The sequence below is a fragment of the Semicossyphus pulcher genome, unplaced genomic scaffold (assembly GCF_022749685.1).
Source record: "Semicossyphus pulcher isolate SPU_LCO1_2020_fin unplaced genomic scaffold, fSemPul1.0.p SCAF_19, whole genome shotgun sequence".
Lineage (NCBI taxonomy): Eukaryota > Metazoa > Chordata > Actinopteri > Labriformes > Labridae > Semicossyphus > Semicossyphus pulcher.
This window is the reverse complement of record NW_027211692.1, coordinates 21665733-21683807: the sequence shown is the minus strand read 5'-3', so window position 1 is coordinate 21683807 and position 18075 is coordinate 21665733. Positions and strand designations below refer to the sequence as shown.

Below are 18075 nucleotides of genomic sequence, written 5' to 3'. Positions count from 1 at the left end.
TTGACTATTGGGACATTATCAATCAACACAGATATGTTCTCAGGATACTTTTTCAAATTGTGACCAAACAAAATAAAATTTGTTTTCTTAATGTTTAATGGTGTCATCAGCATATAACATTTTTGAAAGCTGCTCAGATGCATTGGGAAAATCATTAATATATATAAGAAACAGCAATGGCCCAAGGATTGATCCCTGGGGCACACCACCTTTCATCACAAGAGGAGGAGAATTCACTCCTTTAAATGCAACAAACTGTAGTCTGTGTTCCAGATAATTAGTGAACCACATCAACGCCTGATCTAGTCCCAAATGTTTTAGTTTTTGTTATAAAATATGGTGATCTACGTCTATAAAAAATTCCTAAGCTGGATTCTTTCTTATCCTTTACTCTATATAGCTCATTTGTAAGATGGGTAATAGCTATGTTAGTAGACCATGATTTCCTGAAACCATATTGATGATTTATATTATATTTTATTCAGAATGACCAACCGACCCACGCTAAACTCACAGATCCACGTGATGAAGTGTCGGTCAATCCGTCCTTGGTGTGTTCAGACCTGTAGTTAAGGCTGTCCACATGTTGCTACCAGGTCTGAACCATAAGGCAAGGCAAGGCAAGGCAAGTTTATTTATATAGCACATTTCAGCAACAAGACAATTCAAAGTGCTTTACATAGAACAACAAAGGCAAAGAAACGCATCATAAACAGGACATTAAAAAGCAAAGTGAAGAAAAGCAGCTAAAATAGAAGCAAAAAGTTAAAAAAAAAAAAAAAAAAAATAAGGGTAAAAGCTACAGTGCAGATATAAATAATTTAGAATAGTTATTAAAATAAAAGTATTAAAATAGTTTAATAAAAGGCAGCTGTGAACAAGTGGGTCTTCAGGCTTGATTTAAAAGAAGAAAGTGTTTCAGCAGACCTGCATGATTCTGGGAGTTTGTTCCAGATATACGGAGCATAAAAACTGAATGCTGCTTCTCCATGTTTGGTTCTGACTCTGGGGACAGAAAGCATAGACTGTATGAAAAGATGGACGCCCTAAAAGTGAAGCCAAAACAATTCGGGCGCCCCCTGCTGACTGGCTGCAGTATAGGTCATAAAGCCCGCCTCCTCAATGTTTACAGGTGGGACATGGGTCAAACTATAAAATCAAAATACACGCCAGATAGATTTTTCTCTAACATGGTTTCTGTCAGAATAGCTAGTTATTATCATGGTGATTCCCGTCCAAGTGTTCATTTTTCTGACAAGTTTATTTTTAATGAGTTATTTGATGCTGTCAAAATGAGGATTGACGGCCCCTTTTGACAAATTCGGCTCCTGCAGCCAATCAGTTCCAGGCGAGCAGAGCGGAGGACGATCCGCGAGTGGAAACGTAACTAAAACAATCACTACAGTCATTGTTTCCATACCTGTGAACGATAACCTCAGACCAACACAGAGAAGCTATTCTGCTGTTAAACACGCCAGTGTGCGGGATCTTTGCTGTTTTTTCGGTAAGTTAAGTGTGTGTTTGGGTTAGCGGAAGTGGCTACGGCCGCTTCACTCGCCGATCTCTACTGCACAGTCTCCATATGACGTCACCGTCGCAAGATGGCAGCGCCTATCACAGGGGCTATTTTGGCATCAATTTCGTACAATGGGAGCAGATGGAGATGCTTTGTCCATCTATATATACAGTCATTGGTCTGAACAGCCTCAAAGATGCATTCAGACCCAATCACTCAGGCCGCATATGGAGTGTTCGGGGACGCATTTACCCATATACGTCTGGCAGTGTATAAGCACATGTGTCCTGGGCCACATTAAGCACCGCCCACTCTCCCCATATCCACAGCAACGATCATGTGACTACGGGGAGACCACTCGCCTCTCATTCCTGTCGGATTTAACATTTCTCTGCTGTATTTCTTGAAAATCTTATTTTTCAAGTCATTCCTAGTAGTGGAGCAGATAAGTCACATGGCGGCCATCTTGAAAAATGGCCGCCAACTTGAAATTTCAATTGGCTGGGACAGTTTTCTTGTCAAGTGACCCATGGAGACTGCTCATGCCAATTTTCATGCTTGTATCACCAAATGCACGATTCTGCCTAAAATCAGCTCTTAGCCGCTCCACTATAGCAGGTGTGAACATATGCATTACAGCAGGGTGTGCATTAAAACACAGACAGATTGTGTCTGTATTTATTCAGTAAGACTTTCTTTATACAGGACGATCCCAAACTGACGAGGGAGGAGGAGAGACGGATAAGAGTTGTGATTTATGAGGAGTTTATCACAGTTGATCACAGTTTATGATGATTTGATTCAGCAGTCAGCACTTCAGAATCACGCAGCCCAGTGAGACGGACATGTCATAGGCCCTATTCAGACCTGGAATTATCCACATCATCATATGTGTCCTGGGTGATCCGATCACAAGTGGTCAGCTCTAAGCACAGCAGTTCAAACTTAGCATTAACAATCCCCTGGAATGCGTCTTCAGTGACCACTTGTGATCTGATCTCACTTTCCCACTCTTTATGCAAATGGTCACAGAGACATTTCTGAACAGATTGTTGGCTGCACTTGCATACACATCATTTTATAGAGTGGATTGTGGTCTGCAGAAAAAACGGTCCATAGGTAGAGCAAAAGCAGACACCTAAGCCTGCTGATACGTCATACGTTGGTCTGTACTACTTGGACCACACTTCTCATATCAAACACCAGTCTTGCGTAGACATTTTTATGTAGAATCTGTAAATAGAGATCAGGATCTCACTAATGCACATTCATACACCTATGTCTATGCCTTAGGGAGCAATTTGGAGTTCGGTGGAGGACACTTCTACTTGTAGACTGTTAGCAGTCAGGGATTGAACTGCCAACCTTCCAATATCGAGATGACCCACTCAACCACTGAACCACAGCCACCCCCTGATTTGTCAGAACTAAAGTTAAAATATTGTTTCTTTGTCTCTTCCAGTGAGTCAAGTATTTGCCAGGCCCGGGCCACTGTGATGATCTATGACGATGGTAATAAGAAGTGGCTGCCAGCCGGTGCTGGGCCCCAGGCCTTCAGCAGAGTTCAGATCTACCACAACCCTTCCACCAATGCCTTTAGGATAGTGGGACGCAAGATGCAGACCGACCAGCAGGTACATCTGCAAGTTCTTGGCTCGCTGTTTATCTGACTTTGGGTGTGTGTGTCAGACTTTGCTTCTGGAAATGTCAATCCTGCATGTGTATTTTATTTATGTCTTGTGTCTTTTATTTATGTCTTGTGTCTTATGTCATGTGGCCTGTGGGTTTATTGGTCTCCTGCTGGCACCAAGAGTAAATGAATAAGAATGCATGATTCAGATAGTCTATTATTCTATTTGCCTATTTATTTAGATTAACACTGTCTGATACCACATTATAGCTGTTTTAAAACTGCCCACTGCAAAGTATACTACAGACAATTGCAGAAGGCAGTGTGCACTACATCCCTGCTTAAATTCAGGCAGACTCTCACTTTGGGCTCAAATTGTTCCACTAACACTATTCAGCGTGACTTGTAAGCGTAAATTCTAACAAGGTATTGTGGTTGTGGAAGGAGTACAGAAGCAGCCCAGAGTTGTCCATTGTAGAGAACATGCGAGAACATGGAGGAAAAAAAATTGCTGTGTTGTTTTAAACATGCTCATGGTATTATACGAGGAATATAAAGAGTTTTCACCAATGTAGGGTAATTCGGTCAATTCATTATTTAATAATGAATTAGTCGTAGAATGCCTGCACTCTATTTTGACTATTAGACATTAAAGTTGAACTTTAATTAAAGATTAAAAAGATTTAATTAAATTAATTAATTTAATTTTTATGGTAGGTATTTAACAGGGCACCACCCTATTTTGATAAAACTGGGAAACTTATAATTAGTTACCTAATTATTTGAATTAAATCTCATAATCTGAAGGTTGCTACAATTGAGAATTGAGTTCGTTTCGCGGTGTACAGAGGCTTAGGTGCAACTCGTCAGCTGCCGGGTCGAAGGGGATGCAGGGAAATGCAGGGTGGAAAGAAGCAAGAGTGTAAGAGAGGGCAAGAGCGTAAGAAAGTAAGGACATAAGAGAGTAAGTGCGGGATCTTGGGGTGTCGTCTATTATTTGAAGGGTCTCTTCTCCCGAGAGCAGTGTTCAAGCAAAACGGCACGAAGTTGACCACTTCTTTGTCCAAAGCGTCCTTATTAAATAAACAATTTCTTCCTAAATTTAAAGTAGTTAATCTCATCATCTCAGCTGCGTGTAGACTCCAAACATCACTCTCAAATATTGTTCACAAATTTGTCTATATCTGTGTTAGTGAGCACAAAGAATTGATGAATCAACATTTTCTCTGTCCTGGATTAGCTTTGTTTCACCCCTCCCTTCTCCTCTCTGTTTGAGGAAGAGGGGGGGAGTGCTGGACAGCAGAGACCTGCACACACTCCTGCGTGTCTTTTCAGGAGTTTGGGGTGCAAGTTCTCTCTTGCTGTGTCACAGTCCTTTAGTGAAGCATTTGGTTAATAATCATACACATATTATTCTAAATGCAAAAATATAAAACAAAGCCACAATCAACTCATTGAAGTTCAATGGAGTGTGTCTCAAAATTTACATCCTGTCTCTGTGGAATGTTGAAACAAATGGGGAAGAGGGTTGTAAACCCGCCTCTGATTCCATTAGTGTTCACTTTGATCCAGAGCAGAGCTAGCGGTCTAGCTCTCTTCCTGGTGGGGTCAAATGACCAGGTCAGGCCTGGATCAGGCCCATCCTGAATCTTAAATTCATATTAAGATTACAACTAGATACAGTAAGACTTTAAGATGAGCTACATATTATCAGAGGTTTAAATTACAGGTGTAAGCTAATTGAGGAGAAATATTATTGCTGAGCCATGTGATATAAACATTCAGAATAAACACATTGCAAGAGACTGCATTTATCGCGATTAATAAAAAACACTATTTCATTTACATGCACCATGTATTCACATCCGCATGTGAAAATTTGCTCTTTCTGAGGGCCTCCCAGGTATATTAGGCAACTTATTCAATCATGTTTCTTTTTGGCTGACTGCAGGGGTCAGCCCTTCACATGGGTCTGTATGTGACTGACTGAGTGTACATTTAGAGCCATAGAGAGAGAGTGTTGCGACGTGACTCTCTGTCTACATGGCTCTGTATAATTTGTTCGGGGAGAAGGCGGGGCTACTCCTCCGCTGCTCGTCCGCTGTCCTCACCTATAGTACATCTGCAGCGCGCATATCCAGGGCTTCTTTCGGGTCCTTTTTTCAAAGGTTTCCATGGGTTGGTCTTGGAAAGGCCCTGGGAACTCAACTTTAAATAGCAAAAATACATCTATGATATCAGAGTTGAGTGTGTCATAAAGTATCCACAAAAATCTGAGTGAAAATAAACGTTCAGAACCACTAGAAAACCTCGATGAAAAACGGCTCATTTGGCTGTTCAGACCATTTCTCAGGACTGTGTTGGCGGTTTGTTGTACCACCCAGGTATGTGTGCATGAGCACATCATATCAAAACTATTGCTGTCAGGTGTTTAAAAATATGAATCTAATTCATTGCAGGCTTTCTAATCAATTGATTTCAGTTAATCTCACATATCAATGATATCTGTGAGAAGCACATCCCATGTAGACTTACCCTCTTCCTAGATGGTTATTTCTTACTTCCACACTTTAATTGTACTCTCTTCTTCACCTCATTAAGTTTTAATTCACAAACTACTTTAATCACTTTGCTCCAACACACCTGCACCTCTGTTCTCAGCACTGCTACTGGCCCCGCCCCCCTCCCTTTGTGTCTGTCACTCTGTCTGCTGTGTTAACTGCCTTGATCAGCAATCTGTTTAATTAAGTCACAAAAGTTACATATTTTTTCTCGCAATTCAGTTCTCTCAGGAAGTGAGCCGCGTGTGCACGAGGGACGTTATTAATGACGTAGCGATCAAAACGATCAATCGTCACGAAATGACATTACAAGCTTGACATCATAAGCTTTATAAACCGCAACAATCAATGTATTTACAGTAGGGACGTATGGAGTTAGATAGATAATATAGACAATATGGCCTCAGTATGAGGTTGTGCAGCTTGCTGGAGGGAGGTCGCCAGGGAGCTGAAATGTTTGATACTGAGCGCACAGCTGACATAGGCATGAATATTATTTCCATTGCGTAATAGAACTGCATATGTGTGCCGATGTCAGCGATGCGGAACAGACCCTCTTTTACCGTTAGAAGTAAACTGGTCCTGCTGTAGTTTATTTGGTTACCGAGACTTCACGTGTGATTGATGTCCTGTGACTCCTGTCACTGTTTCAATGCTCTTCCTCAGTGAGGAGAGGATGTACGACGGTTGCTTTGGAGCAGAAATCTCGTTTAATTACATCTTCATAGAAATCTGAAGCAGCGGCGTCAACAAGTCACTAAATGTATGTGGCAGAAACACTGCTGCTTCTCCAAGTCCACTGCAGTTGGAAAATAAACAAATGACAGATTGTCATCTCCAATGGTGGATGTGCGTCCGGGGACAGCACACACAGGCATGATGGGGGGGGGGGAAGGCAATGTTAGGTAGCTAATTGCAACAGGTATGTGCAGAGACATTCAGGGTATGGGGAAATGAGTTAGCTCACACTCAGACAGAGGAAGATTGATCGCCGAGAAGTGTTATTGCACCTGTGAGGCGGGACACCTGCAGTTGATTGGTTTAAGGAAATTTATGACGAAATAAATATCTAACATTACCACGCCCAATTCAACCCTGATGTCAGGGAAGTTAACAAAGAAAGAATGGCAATAACTCGAGTATAGATTAAAACTAATTTCTAAAACGTTTAAGATGCTTACTGGTATGTACATAAGACCCTAAATTACATAGTTAGAAGGATTTTGTGGTTTTGGGTTTAAACGATCTTATTTACATTAGAAACGGGACCTTAATTAACACACAGCAAAAACCACCTTATGAGCCGAGACAAAGACACGGAGAGCGGCCTAGGGGGAGAGAGGGACAGATCACACCCAAGTCACGTCTGTTACATGATGTTATTTATTTATTTTTACTAACATATATACATTTGGCCTGCGGGAGACTTATGAATATGTTTTTATTTCAAAGAAAATTAAGCAGGAACTGCAATAAGGAGCCAGTGTTGCCCACAAAAGTGCACATTGACATGATGCGGTCTGCAACATACTAGGTTTTCATCTAGTCTTGTTTACATTTACATCTTGCATCCCACTTTAATTGTTGAACAAACAGCGCTGAAAACACAAGTGGAACTCTTGTTTTAAGATATTTCATTCAGGCATTCAGGGTTCTCAAACAGACAGCTTACTTAATTCAAAACACAAACAGTTTATCAAAGCTTCACCTGTAATACTACTTTTTACAGTCTTTCCAGTAATTTCCTAAGTCTGTCCTAACTGCCTTACTTGTCTAATTGACAGTTTAGAAATACCACTGGTTGCCTTGGCAGCTGAACTTACAACCTTTTTTGAGTGCATCTTGCTTTCAATGATATTCACACTGATGGGGTCTCTTCTCCTCTTTTCTGCACTGTGGAATCCAGAGTCTGTTAAATAGACAATAAAATGGTGTGTCAGCACATTCAGGCAATGTTAAATGCCAGAGCATTATTTTTTCCATGTATTTTGGCTTAACGCCACCTGCTGGATGTAGTATAATCCAGGATAATCGGATAAAAGAATAAAGTGGATACAATAATTTTAATTGTAAGCAGGGATGTTGGTTTGTCGGATTTTTAATAGATTTTTCTGCTTTCTAGTGAGAACACAGCTTAAAGGTGTAATAACTGGGATTCTCCTAGAAAAATAAAATGTAGACTTTTTCAAATATAATATTATATGATATAAATCATCACTGGGCCTCGATACATGTGTGAGTGTGTGTGCAGACACTTTTGAAACCCTTCGCTTTGCATGGCATGTTTTCAGGAGGGGCGCTGTTGTGGTTCCCTGAGCCAATCACAGCGTATAGGTGAGTGTAGGAGTGGTTCAAATGCTAGCGCAAAGGTAGCCGGTGGTTAGCATGCTAGTGCAACGATAAACGCCGGTTAGCATGCTAGCACAAAGGTAACTGTGATGCTGTCGGTGTTGGCTCAAGAGAGTGAGCTTCTGGTGACGAAGAGTGCAGGAGGAGGGGCCCAATTTGAATGTGTTGGTGACAAAATCCAAGGAAAAATCCTACTTATTATACCTTTTAAGGAAGCTATCAATTGTTTATTGACCTGCTCTTGGTTTTAATTTAAACCGTATTTATGTATTTGATCTTAAGATTCACCCAAAGATCTATGGGGGATTTCATGTAAATTCGAAAAGATTTTGTAAGAAAATTGTAGTCAATTCTGTGACAGAAAAAAATACCTCAACTTGTTTTAAAAAAATGTTTTGGATTTCTGTTCTGGCCCTTGTATTGCATACTAACTTTAATTCGCTTGGCTATACTGTAGCATGTGACAGTTGTGTTCGATTTGTTTATGCTTTTGTTGTAACAATATTAAAGTGGTCCTTTTGCAGGCACATATAAAATGTTCCTTGTACTGATCATCCATCTTCTTTCTTCCCCAGGTGGTTATTAACTGTCCAATTGTTAAAGGTCTCAAGTATAACCAGGCAACACCAAATTTCCACCAATGGCGGGATGCCCGGCAGGTGTGGGGGCTCAACTTTGGGAGCAAGGAGGATGCTGCCCTATTTGCCAATGGCATGTCTCATGCTCTGGAGGTGCTTAATTCCATGTCAGATGCAGGTAAATGAGTTCTGACTAGATTGCCAGTTTGGTCAGTATTTGTAGCTACTTGGATTGCTAGTTACGCTTAGTAAACGAATGGTAAAAAAGCCCTGTGATTGGTTTGAAAAAAGATGCCAGAAAGCATACAATAAGTGCTTCTTTCAAACCGTTCAAAATTCAAAATTGGCCTTTAAGTGTTTGTGAAGCACAACAGCATTATCAATCTCGGTACAATAAATACATAAAGGCAATATGTCATCTTATTTGACAGAAATATATGCATTTTCTGTCATTTCTGATCGTTTGGTTAAAATGTCTATTATGCTTGAGTAAATTACATTTACAAGAGTAAATTAAAACCCAATTTACAAAACCGGTTAAGAAAAATGTAATTACATACATTTGAAGAGGGGGAGGGAAGTGAGTTAAAGGGAGAGGGGTGTGGAGTTTGGAGAAGGGAGGCAGTCAGTGAAGGAAAAATAGCCTACATTAAGTACTACACTTTTTATTTGATACATTTTATGCAACTTCCTACTTCTACTCAGCAACATTTCAGAGGGAGTTATAGCCAATTAGCCTACTTTTTACTGCATTGATAAGTTACTAGTAACTTTACAAATTAAGATTTTTCCATGTAAAATGTACACGTGAAGCTGAAACAACTAGTCTATTGAAAACGTATTGGCAACTAGGCTATATTAATAATTAACTTTTCAGATAGGCGTCATGGTGCCGTCGCTGACATTTTCATGCAGTGATCCGTTGTCAAGATATTATTGTCTCCCCGTGATGACAATGACATGCTGAACAGAGGCTACCAAACAGGAGGCCAGTATGCCGCTACTACTGCATTGGTTAGCCAGGACAATACATCCCCTTTCTTGCTGTTCTCCCATGCGGCAGACAGGCTGGAGGGAGGGTGGACCTCCCCTCCGCCAGCTCAGAAACTGTTGCGGTTCCCAGGATTTTTCCCTCCTCTTGAACCAACAATGGTCAAGGATCGCCTGCCCATGTTCCCGGACTTTGTTTCGGAGTTTTGGACATGGAACAAACTTGTCTACCTACACCGGTGTTCCTGACTATGGAGGGTATTAGAATCTTGATGGAGCTGAAAAAGCTGAATTTTTTTCTTTTCTAGTTTTGCAACCACTCAAAGTGCTTTTTCACTACAGGTCACATTCACCCATTCACACACTGATGGCAGAGGCTACTATGTAAAGTGCCCAACTGTCAATCAGTCATCACATTCAGACACAGATGGCTATGCCACCGTGAGCAATTTGGGGTTCAGTGTCTTGCCCAAGGACCACAAACCCCAAACCTTCCAATTGAAAGAAGACCGACTCTACCACTGAGTCACAGCCCCCATGTGTCTAGCAGAGCTAGAGGGCAGCACTGTCTGCGGGTTTGGGCTCCCAGCAGGTGAAACTACAACCACCCGGTCACACTCCATGCCACTTGACTTGAAGCTTGGAGCAAAACCAGGCCTCAAGAGTAGTTCAGCACCAAGGAGGAAGAAGCTACATACCTCCTAGCTCCAGTACTGAGTTGAGAGGGGCACCAGCAGCAGGGAGACACTGCTGTCCCTCATTTGTTGCCGCTTCCATGTTCTGATCAGGGGTGAAGTCCCAAAAGGCATTGCACTCCCCTAACACATGCTCTTTTGTTGCCTCAGGTTGTAGCCACCAGTTTGGGTGCATTTCTCAGGTGACCACAAAAAGTGTTTCCAATTTTTGCAGTTCAGTAAATGTGCCTCCAGTTCACTGTGTGAATGATGTAAATGTTCATCTGTTGAATTCAATAAATGGTACATGTTGTATTCAAAACAGCCAAATAAATCAGGGAAGACATACAATGCCGTTCCCCTTTGGCACACCAAAGAGCAGCAGCCATTTCCCCACAGCACTGCAGGTCAGTCAGCTCATCGTTCATTTCTCCTCTCCATCTGGGACCTCTTGTGAGAGAGTGGAGGTTGCATCCACAGGTGGTTGCTCAAATAGGGAATCATTTCGGTAGGGAATCATTTCGGCAGGGCATAAGTGGACCTCTTTGCTTTTGGAGAAAATATCCACTGCCCCTTGTTCTTTTTCCATGACGGACCACAACGCCTTTATTGTCCTTATACAATGTACAACTAGATTAAGAGAGTTACTCCTTTAAAGTGCAATACAAAACAATAAACGGCAACATACAGCATTCATACATTATAAAAATATAGCAGTCAGTGAATTATTGTGCAAATAGTGTAATATATTGCACAGATGTAGAAATATTGCACAAGTAGATAGGGGAAGAGGAGAGGGAGCATCAGTCCAGGAGAGGTTAGCAGAGATGAGGAAACCAAGGGCAACACTCTCACCATTGATGTAGAGGGGGACGGGGGCGACACTGTTCTTTCTGACGTCAAAGATGATTTGGAAATGATGCTTCTGGTTCTGGAGAGGGTGCGCCGGCAGAAACTGTCCCTGATTCTGGTGGCTCCGCGGTGGCGAAGGCATGGTGTGCTGAGACAATCAATCTGCTGGCAGTGAGACCCTGGCAGCTTCCTCTCCACAGGGACCTCCTCTCTCAAGTGGGGGGAGAGGTGATTCATCCTTTCCCAGAATCGTGGAATCTGCATGCCTACCTTTTGCGAGGTCCAATTTAATAGCTATGGGTCTGCCCCTGAGTGTGGTGGCAACAATCCAAAGGGCAAGGGCATCATCCAGGCCCATTATAAATGGCAGTCGTTCGAGCAGTGATGCTCTACTGTGGATGTTTCTTTCTGATCTGTTGGATAACGGTCTCTCCTTTTCCAAGTTTAAGGTCTATTTGGCGGCTATATCTGCCTGTCATGTTTGCTTCGATGGGGTCACATCACATACTTTCTGCTGGGTCTATGATGCACTAGAGTGCTGAAGGCTTAACTCTGGTTTGATAGCTGCTCCACGGGGTGTAAATATAGGTCCCATACTATATGTTTTGTACCGAGTGAATCAAAAAGGAAAGGAAATGTTATAACTAACTTCTGTTCCCTAAAGGAGAGGAACGAGGTACAACACTTGGTTGTCCCACTGCATAGCTGGGCTCGGTGAAGACTGGCTATCAAGCTGAGGGATGACCTAGGTGACCGATGTATACATGTGCAGGTGGGGCCTCACATACGTCAGCACAGATCATCTGCCTAAAGGCACGAATAGAGGTGTCTTCAGTCAGGCACGCAAGGGTGTGATATCCCATACTGTATGTGTTGTGCCTCATTCCTCTCCTTTAGGGAATAGAAGTTATAGTCATAAGATTTTGTTTGTTCAGAATCATCACTATATTTTCACTGTGTGAAAAACTGGTATGTAACAGTTGTTACTGTAATTTCCAATGGTTTATCAGATTTTCTAAATCTTTCTTTGCCCCAGCTGGCTATTTAAATATCATCTGATCCTTTGCATATGTTGTATTGTAAGACCATGAAATATGTAAGAAATATACTGTACTTTAGAGTCTAACTCGAATGCAACTAAAGAGCTCAAATTGGCTAAGAGTTGCAATTCCTGATTGATCCTTCCTGATTAAAGTACATCAGCCTTTTTGTTGGCATGCACATTCCTCAAACTTTGTCCACTCAAATGCATCAATAAAGTACGTAAACAGTTGGTAACTATTTGCAGTTTCATAAAAAACAAAGTCATACATTGATTAAGAGCAGATCAAGCCGTTTGCAACATTTAATCTTACGCTCAATAATCTTTTAAAAACTTTATTTAAATGTTTTTTATCACTGTGTTTTTTTTTGGCAGGTTATGCAACCCTCCCCCGCCCAGTGTCAAATGGACCGTCCCCGGAAGAGCTTGAACAGCAGCGGAGGTACCAGACTTCCTCTAGATAAAGAGTTTATTTGTTCTAAAAAGCCACCATCAACATTTTATTGCAGTAACCCTGACAGCAATGACAAGTTTCTTTTAAGTATTTGTTTAGAAAGTAGATTTTCTTTTAAACAAAGTATTTTTAGACAAGTTGGTTGTTCTGTGAGACGATGTGAAGTTTTTGTTTTAACAGTGGCACCCAACTTCTGGGTCTCATTGAATTACAATCAAAAGCATGTCAAACTTTCTTGGCTTTTTAGTATACCTGTTGGCAAAGCATATCTATAGTATTTGATGGCATTAGTCAACGGTTACTAAATCCAGCAGCCCCTTTAGGTTAAAGGTAAAAAAAAGAGCTATCAACGTCCCCTCCTCTCCATCCATCATTCTATTTCCACAGAGACCCATTGTAGTGACACTGTACCTGCTTGCATCGGCAAGGCATTACTTTTAATCTCATTAAGATTAGAAGGTAAGTTGTTTCACAGTCAGGGAGGCTTTTTAATCGGCAAGAGGGACTATCTTTCAAGTTACTAGCGCTCCCAGTGGCTAAAGACACATTAGTGGCGTAAAGAGTCTCCTAAACCTTTTTAGGCTAACATGGCGATTCATGCCTTTAGATCTGATGAATATAGATTAAGTTTGTTCAAAATTTTAAATTGGTGTAAAATAATCAGAAAAAACCTATATGGACACATCATCTCCCCCCCCCCCCCTTTAAGGGACGGCCCTGCCTAGGTCGAGCAGCCGTACTTTAAAACAAATTGATTGTCACTTTGTGTCTATGATTGTGTGCATTTGTGTACATGTTTATACACACATTTATGAGGGGTACATGTGTTTATTGTATTTTGCGTTGTAATGTACAACATTTTTATGAGTGGCAGATGTGTTGGAAGAGAGGGGAGGGATCAGTAGTAAACTGAGATAGCTTGAAATTAGGCCACTATGGCCAGCTGTTGCCTTTTTAGTGGTAGGATAATCAGTTGCTATAAAAGCAAACCCTTATAGCTTTACCAAAGTTGCTGTATTGAATACAAATCCTGATTATAGCTCCCCAAAACATTTCCAAATACTATAATTGGACAAGTTATGTTGTATAAATAAAGTTATATTATTAAAACTGCAGGATTTTTGCAATGATTGTGGTTGAAAGCTGGCATTATACATCATGTCCCTTTTGCTTTTTCACTCTTCTAATCATCACAGCTAAATTATACGCAATAACTTTCAGCTCTATTTATATCAAATGTTCGTCCACTGATTTATTTTGAACATGCAAATGTATTTTTTGTGTGTGTGTATGTTTATGCAGGATGGAGCAGCAGAGGTTGGAACAGCAGGAACGGGAACGTCAGGAGAGAGAGAGACAGGAGCGGGAGCGCCAGGAAAGAGAGAGACTTGATCGAGAGAAACAAGCTGCTGAAGGTCAGGAAACACCTGGCATGGTTAACATAACTCCACTTAACTTTAATACAGTCCAGGCTCAGTAGTTCCTAATATTTCACTGAGTATTTTGTCCTTTTCCTTAAAGGGGCTATATGTAAGATTTCACATATATTCATCAATCAAATATAATTTTTTATTGCCAATGTGTGAAGGGACAGTAGAGGAACAAGAGCTCAGTGTGACACGAGACAACGCAAGCTGTGAAATGGAGATGGATAATGTCACCAAACGACTGGCACCCACAACAGCACCAACACAAACTACACACAAGAATAAAAAACAAAAATAAGTTTTATCTAGCGAAGCCCGTCTGGCCAAACAGGAATGTGATCGACGTCAGGGGGAAAACCAGAGTCAACATTGGCAGGGCATGCAAATCATGGAGACCTTCGATTGCTTCTGGGGATCAAAACAGACCCACAACTTATTGTTGTCATAGAAACAAAACCCGCGTGCAGTTTTTTCTCTCACAGCACAAGTATTTCATCCCAGCTCTCTCCAGCCACCCTGCCCTGCCTGGCTAATGTTAGCTGATGCTTGGGATGATTTGCTGGTTCGCAGGCGTAATTTGCCGTTTGGTTATGAAGCACAACGGCTCCGTTTACTTTTCACTGAGGAGACGGAGGTGTTTATTGACAGGTATCATGTTGACCAGCATCATGTTGTCCAAAATCAACACTGTCACATCATCACTCATCACAAGCATTAACAAACATTAGCCAGGCAGGGCAGGGCGGCTGGAGGGAGCTGGGATGATGCGCATGACTCTGGCTTTGTGCTTCGTAACCAAACGGCAAATTATGCCTGCGAACCAGCAAATCATCACAAGCATTAGCTAACATTAGCCAGGCAGGGCAGGGCTGCTGGAGAGAGCTGGGATGAAGCACATGTGCTGTGAGAGAAAAAGCGCTGCTCGCGGGTTTTGTTTATATGACAACATTAAGTTGTGGGTCTGTTTTGATCCCTAAAAGCACTCGAAGGTCTCCATGATTGGCATGCCCTGCCGATGTTAACTCTAGTTCTCTCTCTTACATCCGTCAAATTCCTGTTTGGCCAGACGGGCTTCGCTAGATAAAACTTTTTTGTTTTTTATTCTTGTGTGTACTTTGTGTTGGTGTTGTTGTGGGTGCTGTCGTTTGTTAGCACTATCCACATCTCCATTTCACAGCTTGCATTGTCTCATGTTGCACACTGTTGTCTGTATTGGCGTACAGTGAGCTCTTGGCAGAGGCACTCGCAAACGCACAGATACGTTACATCCTTTCGGCACCGTCCCGAGTGCTTTACATATAAATCAGCTCACAGGCTGTTAGGGGCAATGGAGGAAGTTGGGGAAGGTCTCAATTTACCAGTTCCTCTACTATCCCTTCACACATTGGCAATGAAAAATTATATTTGATTGATGAATATATGTGAAATCTAACATATAGCCCCTTTTAATATATTGATACCATTGTGAGGTATGTCCTAGGAAAGTCTAATGATTCATAGTGCTGCAATATAGATAAAACAATATATGCATATGCCAGTAGAGAAGCTTTTTACCAAAGATTTAAAAAAAACTGTGAAATACTAACTTTTGTTTAAAATTGTTTGTCCAGTATTTCTGATACTGTAAGAATGACAATTTAGAACTTTGTTGTCCAAAAATAGCTTAGAAAAGTTTACTTCACAATTTAAGATCACTGAACTCAACCATCTTTCTCCCAACATTATCAGCTGTCTGGGACCTTAACTCTTCTAATTCACTTGACAGTGAACCATGATAACACTAACATGTCTTCGACACTTCGTTTTTTATTTGATAACTGGTAACTGATTTTCCCTTTCCCTTTTTAAGTCCCGATTCCCCCAGCTCCACCTTTGGCCCCTGGAGGCCCCACTCCTCCACCAGCACCTCCTCCACCCCCTGGCCCTCCTCCGGCTGCTGGCATCCCTCCCCCGCCAGGACCACCTCCCTCAGGACCCCCCCCGGCCCCGCCCCTTCCTGCTGCTGGAGGAGGAGAGGGAGGAGGTGGCCTCGGGGGTGGAGGAGGTTTAGCAGCTGCCCTAGCAGGTGCTAAACTCCGTAAAGTCTCCAAGGTGAGTATATAACAAAGCTGTTTTATATAGACTAGTTGTTTTGTACTGCATAAGTGCTTAACTGATTCTTTGCTGTTTCTGCTTGTGGATATAATAACTGTGTCAATCATTGTTCATTGAGTCATCAGGTCTTCTGAATGTATGCTAAACTCTTAAATATTCTTTTCTATTTGCTGCCCTCAGCAGGAGGAAGGAGGCCCTGCAGCTCCGATAGGAAGAGCTGATTCCAGTCGCAGCAGCAACTCCTCTGTTGGAGGAGGGGGTGGTGGTCTGATGGGTGAAATGAGTGCCATTTTGGCACGAAGGTGGGTGACATCACAAGTTTGATGTAAGATAAAAAATATAATCCTCAAACTTAATTAAACAGTTGGATAACTCAATTTAAGGTTTTATATTAAATAGTTTTCTTCTTTATTTATGCCTTTTCCACAATTGGTAAATACAAAGGCATAGTTTTTTGTATTTTTTTACGTAGGATTGTATAAGTTACAGTCAGCATGGTCTCGGTGGGGGCAATATAGTGCTGTAGCTGGGGTTTGGAGCAAAAGGTAATTTAGCCACTGTATAAAAAAAATAATCACTTTAAGTGTACGCTGTAAATTTGAATATTTCCATATTATCAGACCGACATTTAAAATAATGATATAAGTTCACTTAGGAGAATCAACATTGCTATAATGCAGTCACTGATGTTAAGCCTAATGGATAATATCTAAACCTATGTTTCTGTACACAGAAGTGATGTGAGTGTGAAAGTACTCCTGACAGAACTTTGTGTCTTGAGTTTGAATATGATTATGGACATTCTTTGCTAAAATATGCTTGACAGATAGACAGCCACAGATCAGGCTTGTTCTTTAGTATAAGTTACCATGGTTACTGAACATGAAAACGCAAAAGCCACATTGGATGGAACTAATTACCTTAAGCCAGGTTTATCCTTAATCAACCTTGTTGGAATACCCCTCTGGATATGTTCTAACCCTAGCCCTAACATGCTGTTTTTTTTACATTTTTAGAAGAGTTAAGTTTTTTTCAGTTTAGCTCTCCACCACACTTTCTGACCCAAACAGCTGATTTACAGCGTATCACAGTGGCAGCATGGGAAAGAAAACAGAACTTGAATAGATGAGATCAGGGCTGTCTAAACAGAAAGGTGAAGGGGAAAAAATCCAAATAAAGCAGTAAAACTGATATTTACCTTTCTCAGTGGGACTCCTTTTGAGTGGCTATTAGAACGTTTTGCTCCAAACCCTGCCCACACTGTGATGGGGCTTAGTTTCGTGTTGGCCCCTCTGCTTCTCCAAACGAAGGCTGTTCTGACTGCTTTCTACTGTAAGCAATAATTCCTCACAGTTGAAAGGCAACTATGGCCCTGTTTACATTTGGTATCGTCAATGTGTCCTGTGTGATCCAATCAGATGTTGACAGCTCTAAGTACAGCTATTCACAACTGACATTAAAGGTTCTATATGTAACAGAAAATCCTCATTCCTAGTGACACGGTCAGCTGTTGAGGGAGGGGACACATCAAACTTAGCATGCTCAATCTCGGAACTCACCCGCTGTTTACTCAGTGCAGTGATGACACAGATCTGTGTGTTTCTCATGGTCTGTCCCTGACTAAATAGGGCCACTATCTGTCCCATATTTCGGAGAACAACCCTTATAAAGCATAAACTACATCTACCCCTGCTGTGAATGAGATGAACCGGAGGTGATCCACTCGTAGTTTATCAGAGTTATCATGGTGCAGTAAGGAGAGGAGAAGATATTACACAGATCTGTGTGTGTGTCTCATTCTCTGTACCTGGCTCAATAACTTTGCGATCTGTCCGTATTTCCACACACAGTTACTATAAAGTATGAAATACGTCATATGTACATATGCTGTGTAGTTCATATTAGGGA

The 18075-nt window shown here is 41.5% G+C and overlaps 1 protein-coding gene across 2 annotated transcripts in view; it reads left to right on the top strand.

Moving 5' to 3' along the window:
• The window catches only part of vaspb (vasodilator stimulated phosphoprotein b), a 55393-nt gene that overhangs the window by 25301 nt on the left and 12017 nt on the right, over positions 1 to 18075 (top strand). For both annotated transcript variants that reach the window (XM_069668914.1, XM_069668913.1), the window contains exons 2-7: positions 2979 to 3150; positions 8632 to 8812; positions 12568 to 12634; positions 13949 to 14061; positions 15923 to 16164; positions 16348 to 16469. In XM_069668914.1, coding sequence (XP_069525015.1) covers positions 2979 to 3150; positions 8632 to 8812; positions 12568 to 12634; positions 13949 to 14061; positions 15923 to 16164; positions 16348 to 16469 — 897 coding nt within the window. The remainder of the gene's footprint in view (positions 1 to 2978; positions 3151 to 8631; positions 8813 to 12567; positions 12635 to 13948; positions 14062 to 15922; positions 16165 to 16347; positions 16470 to 18075) is intronic.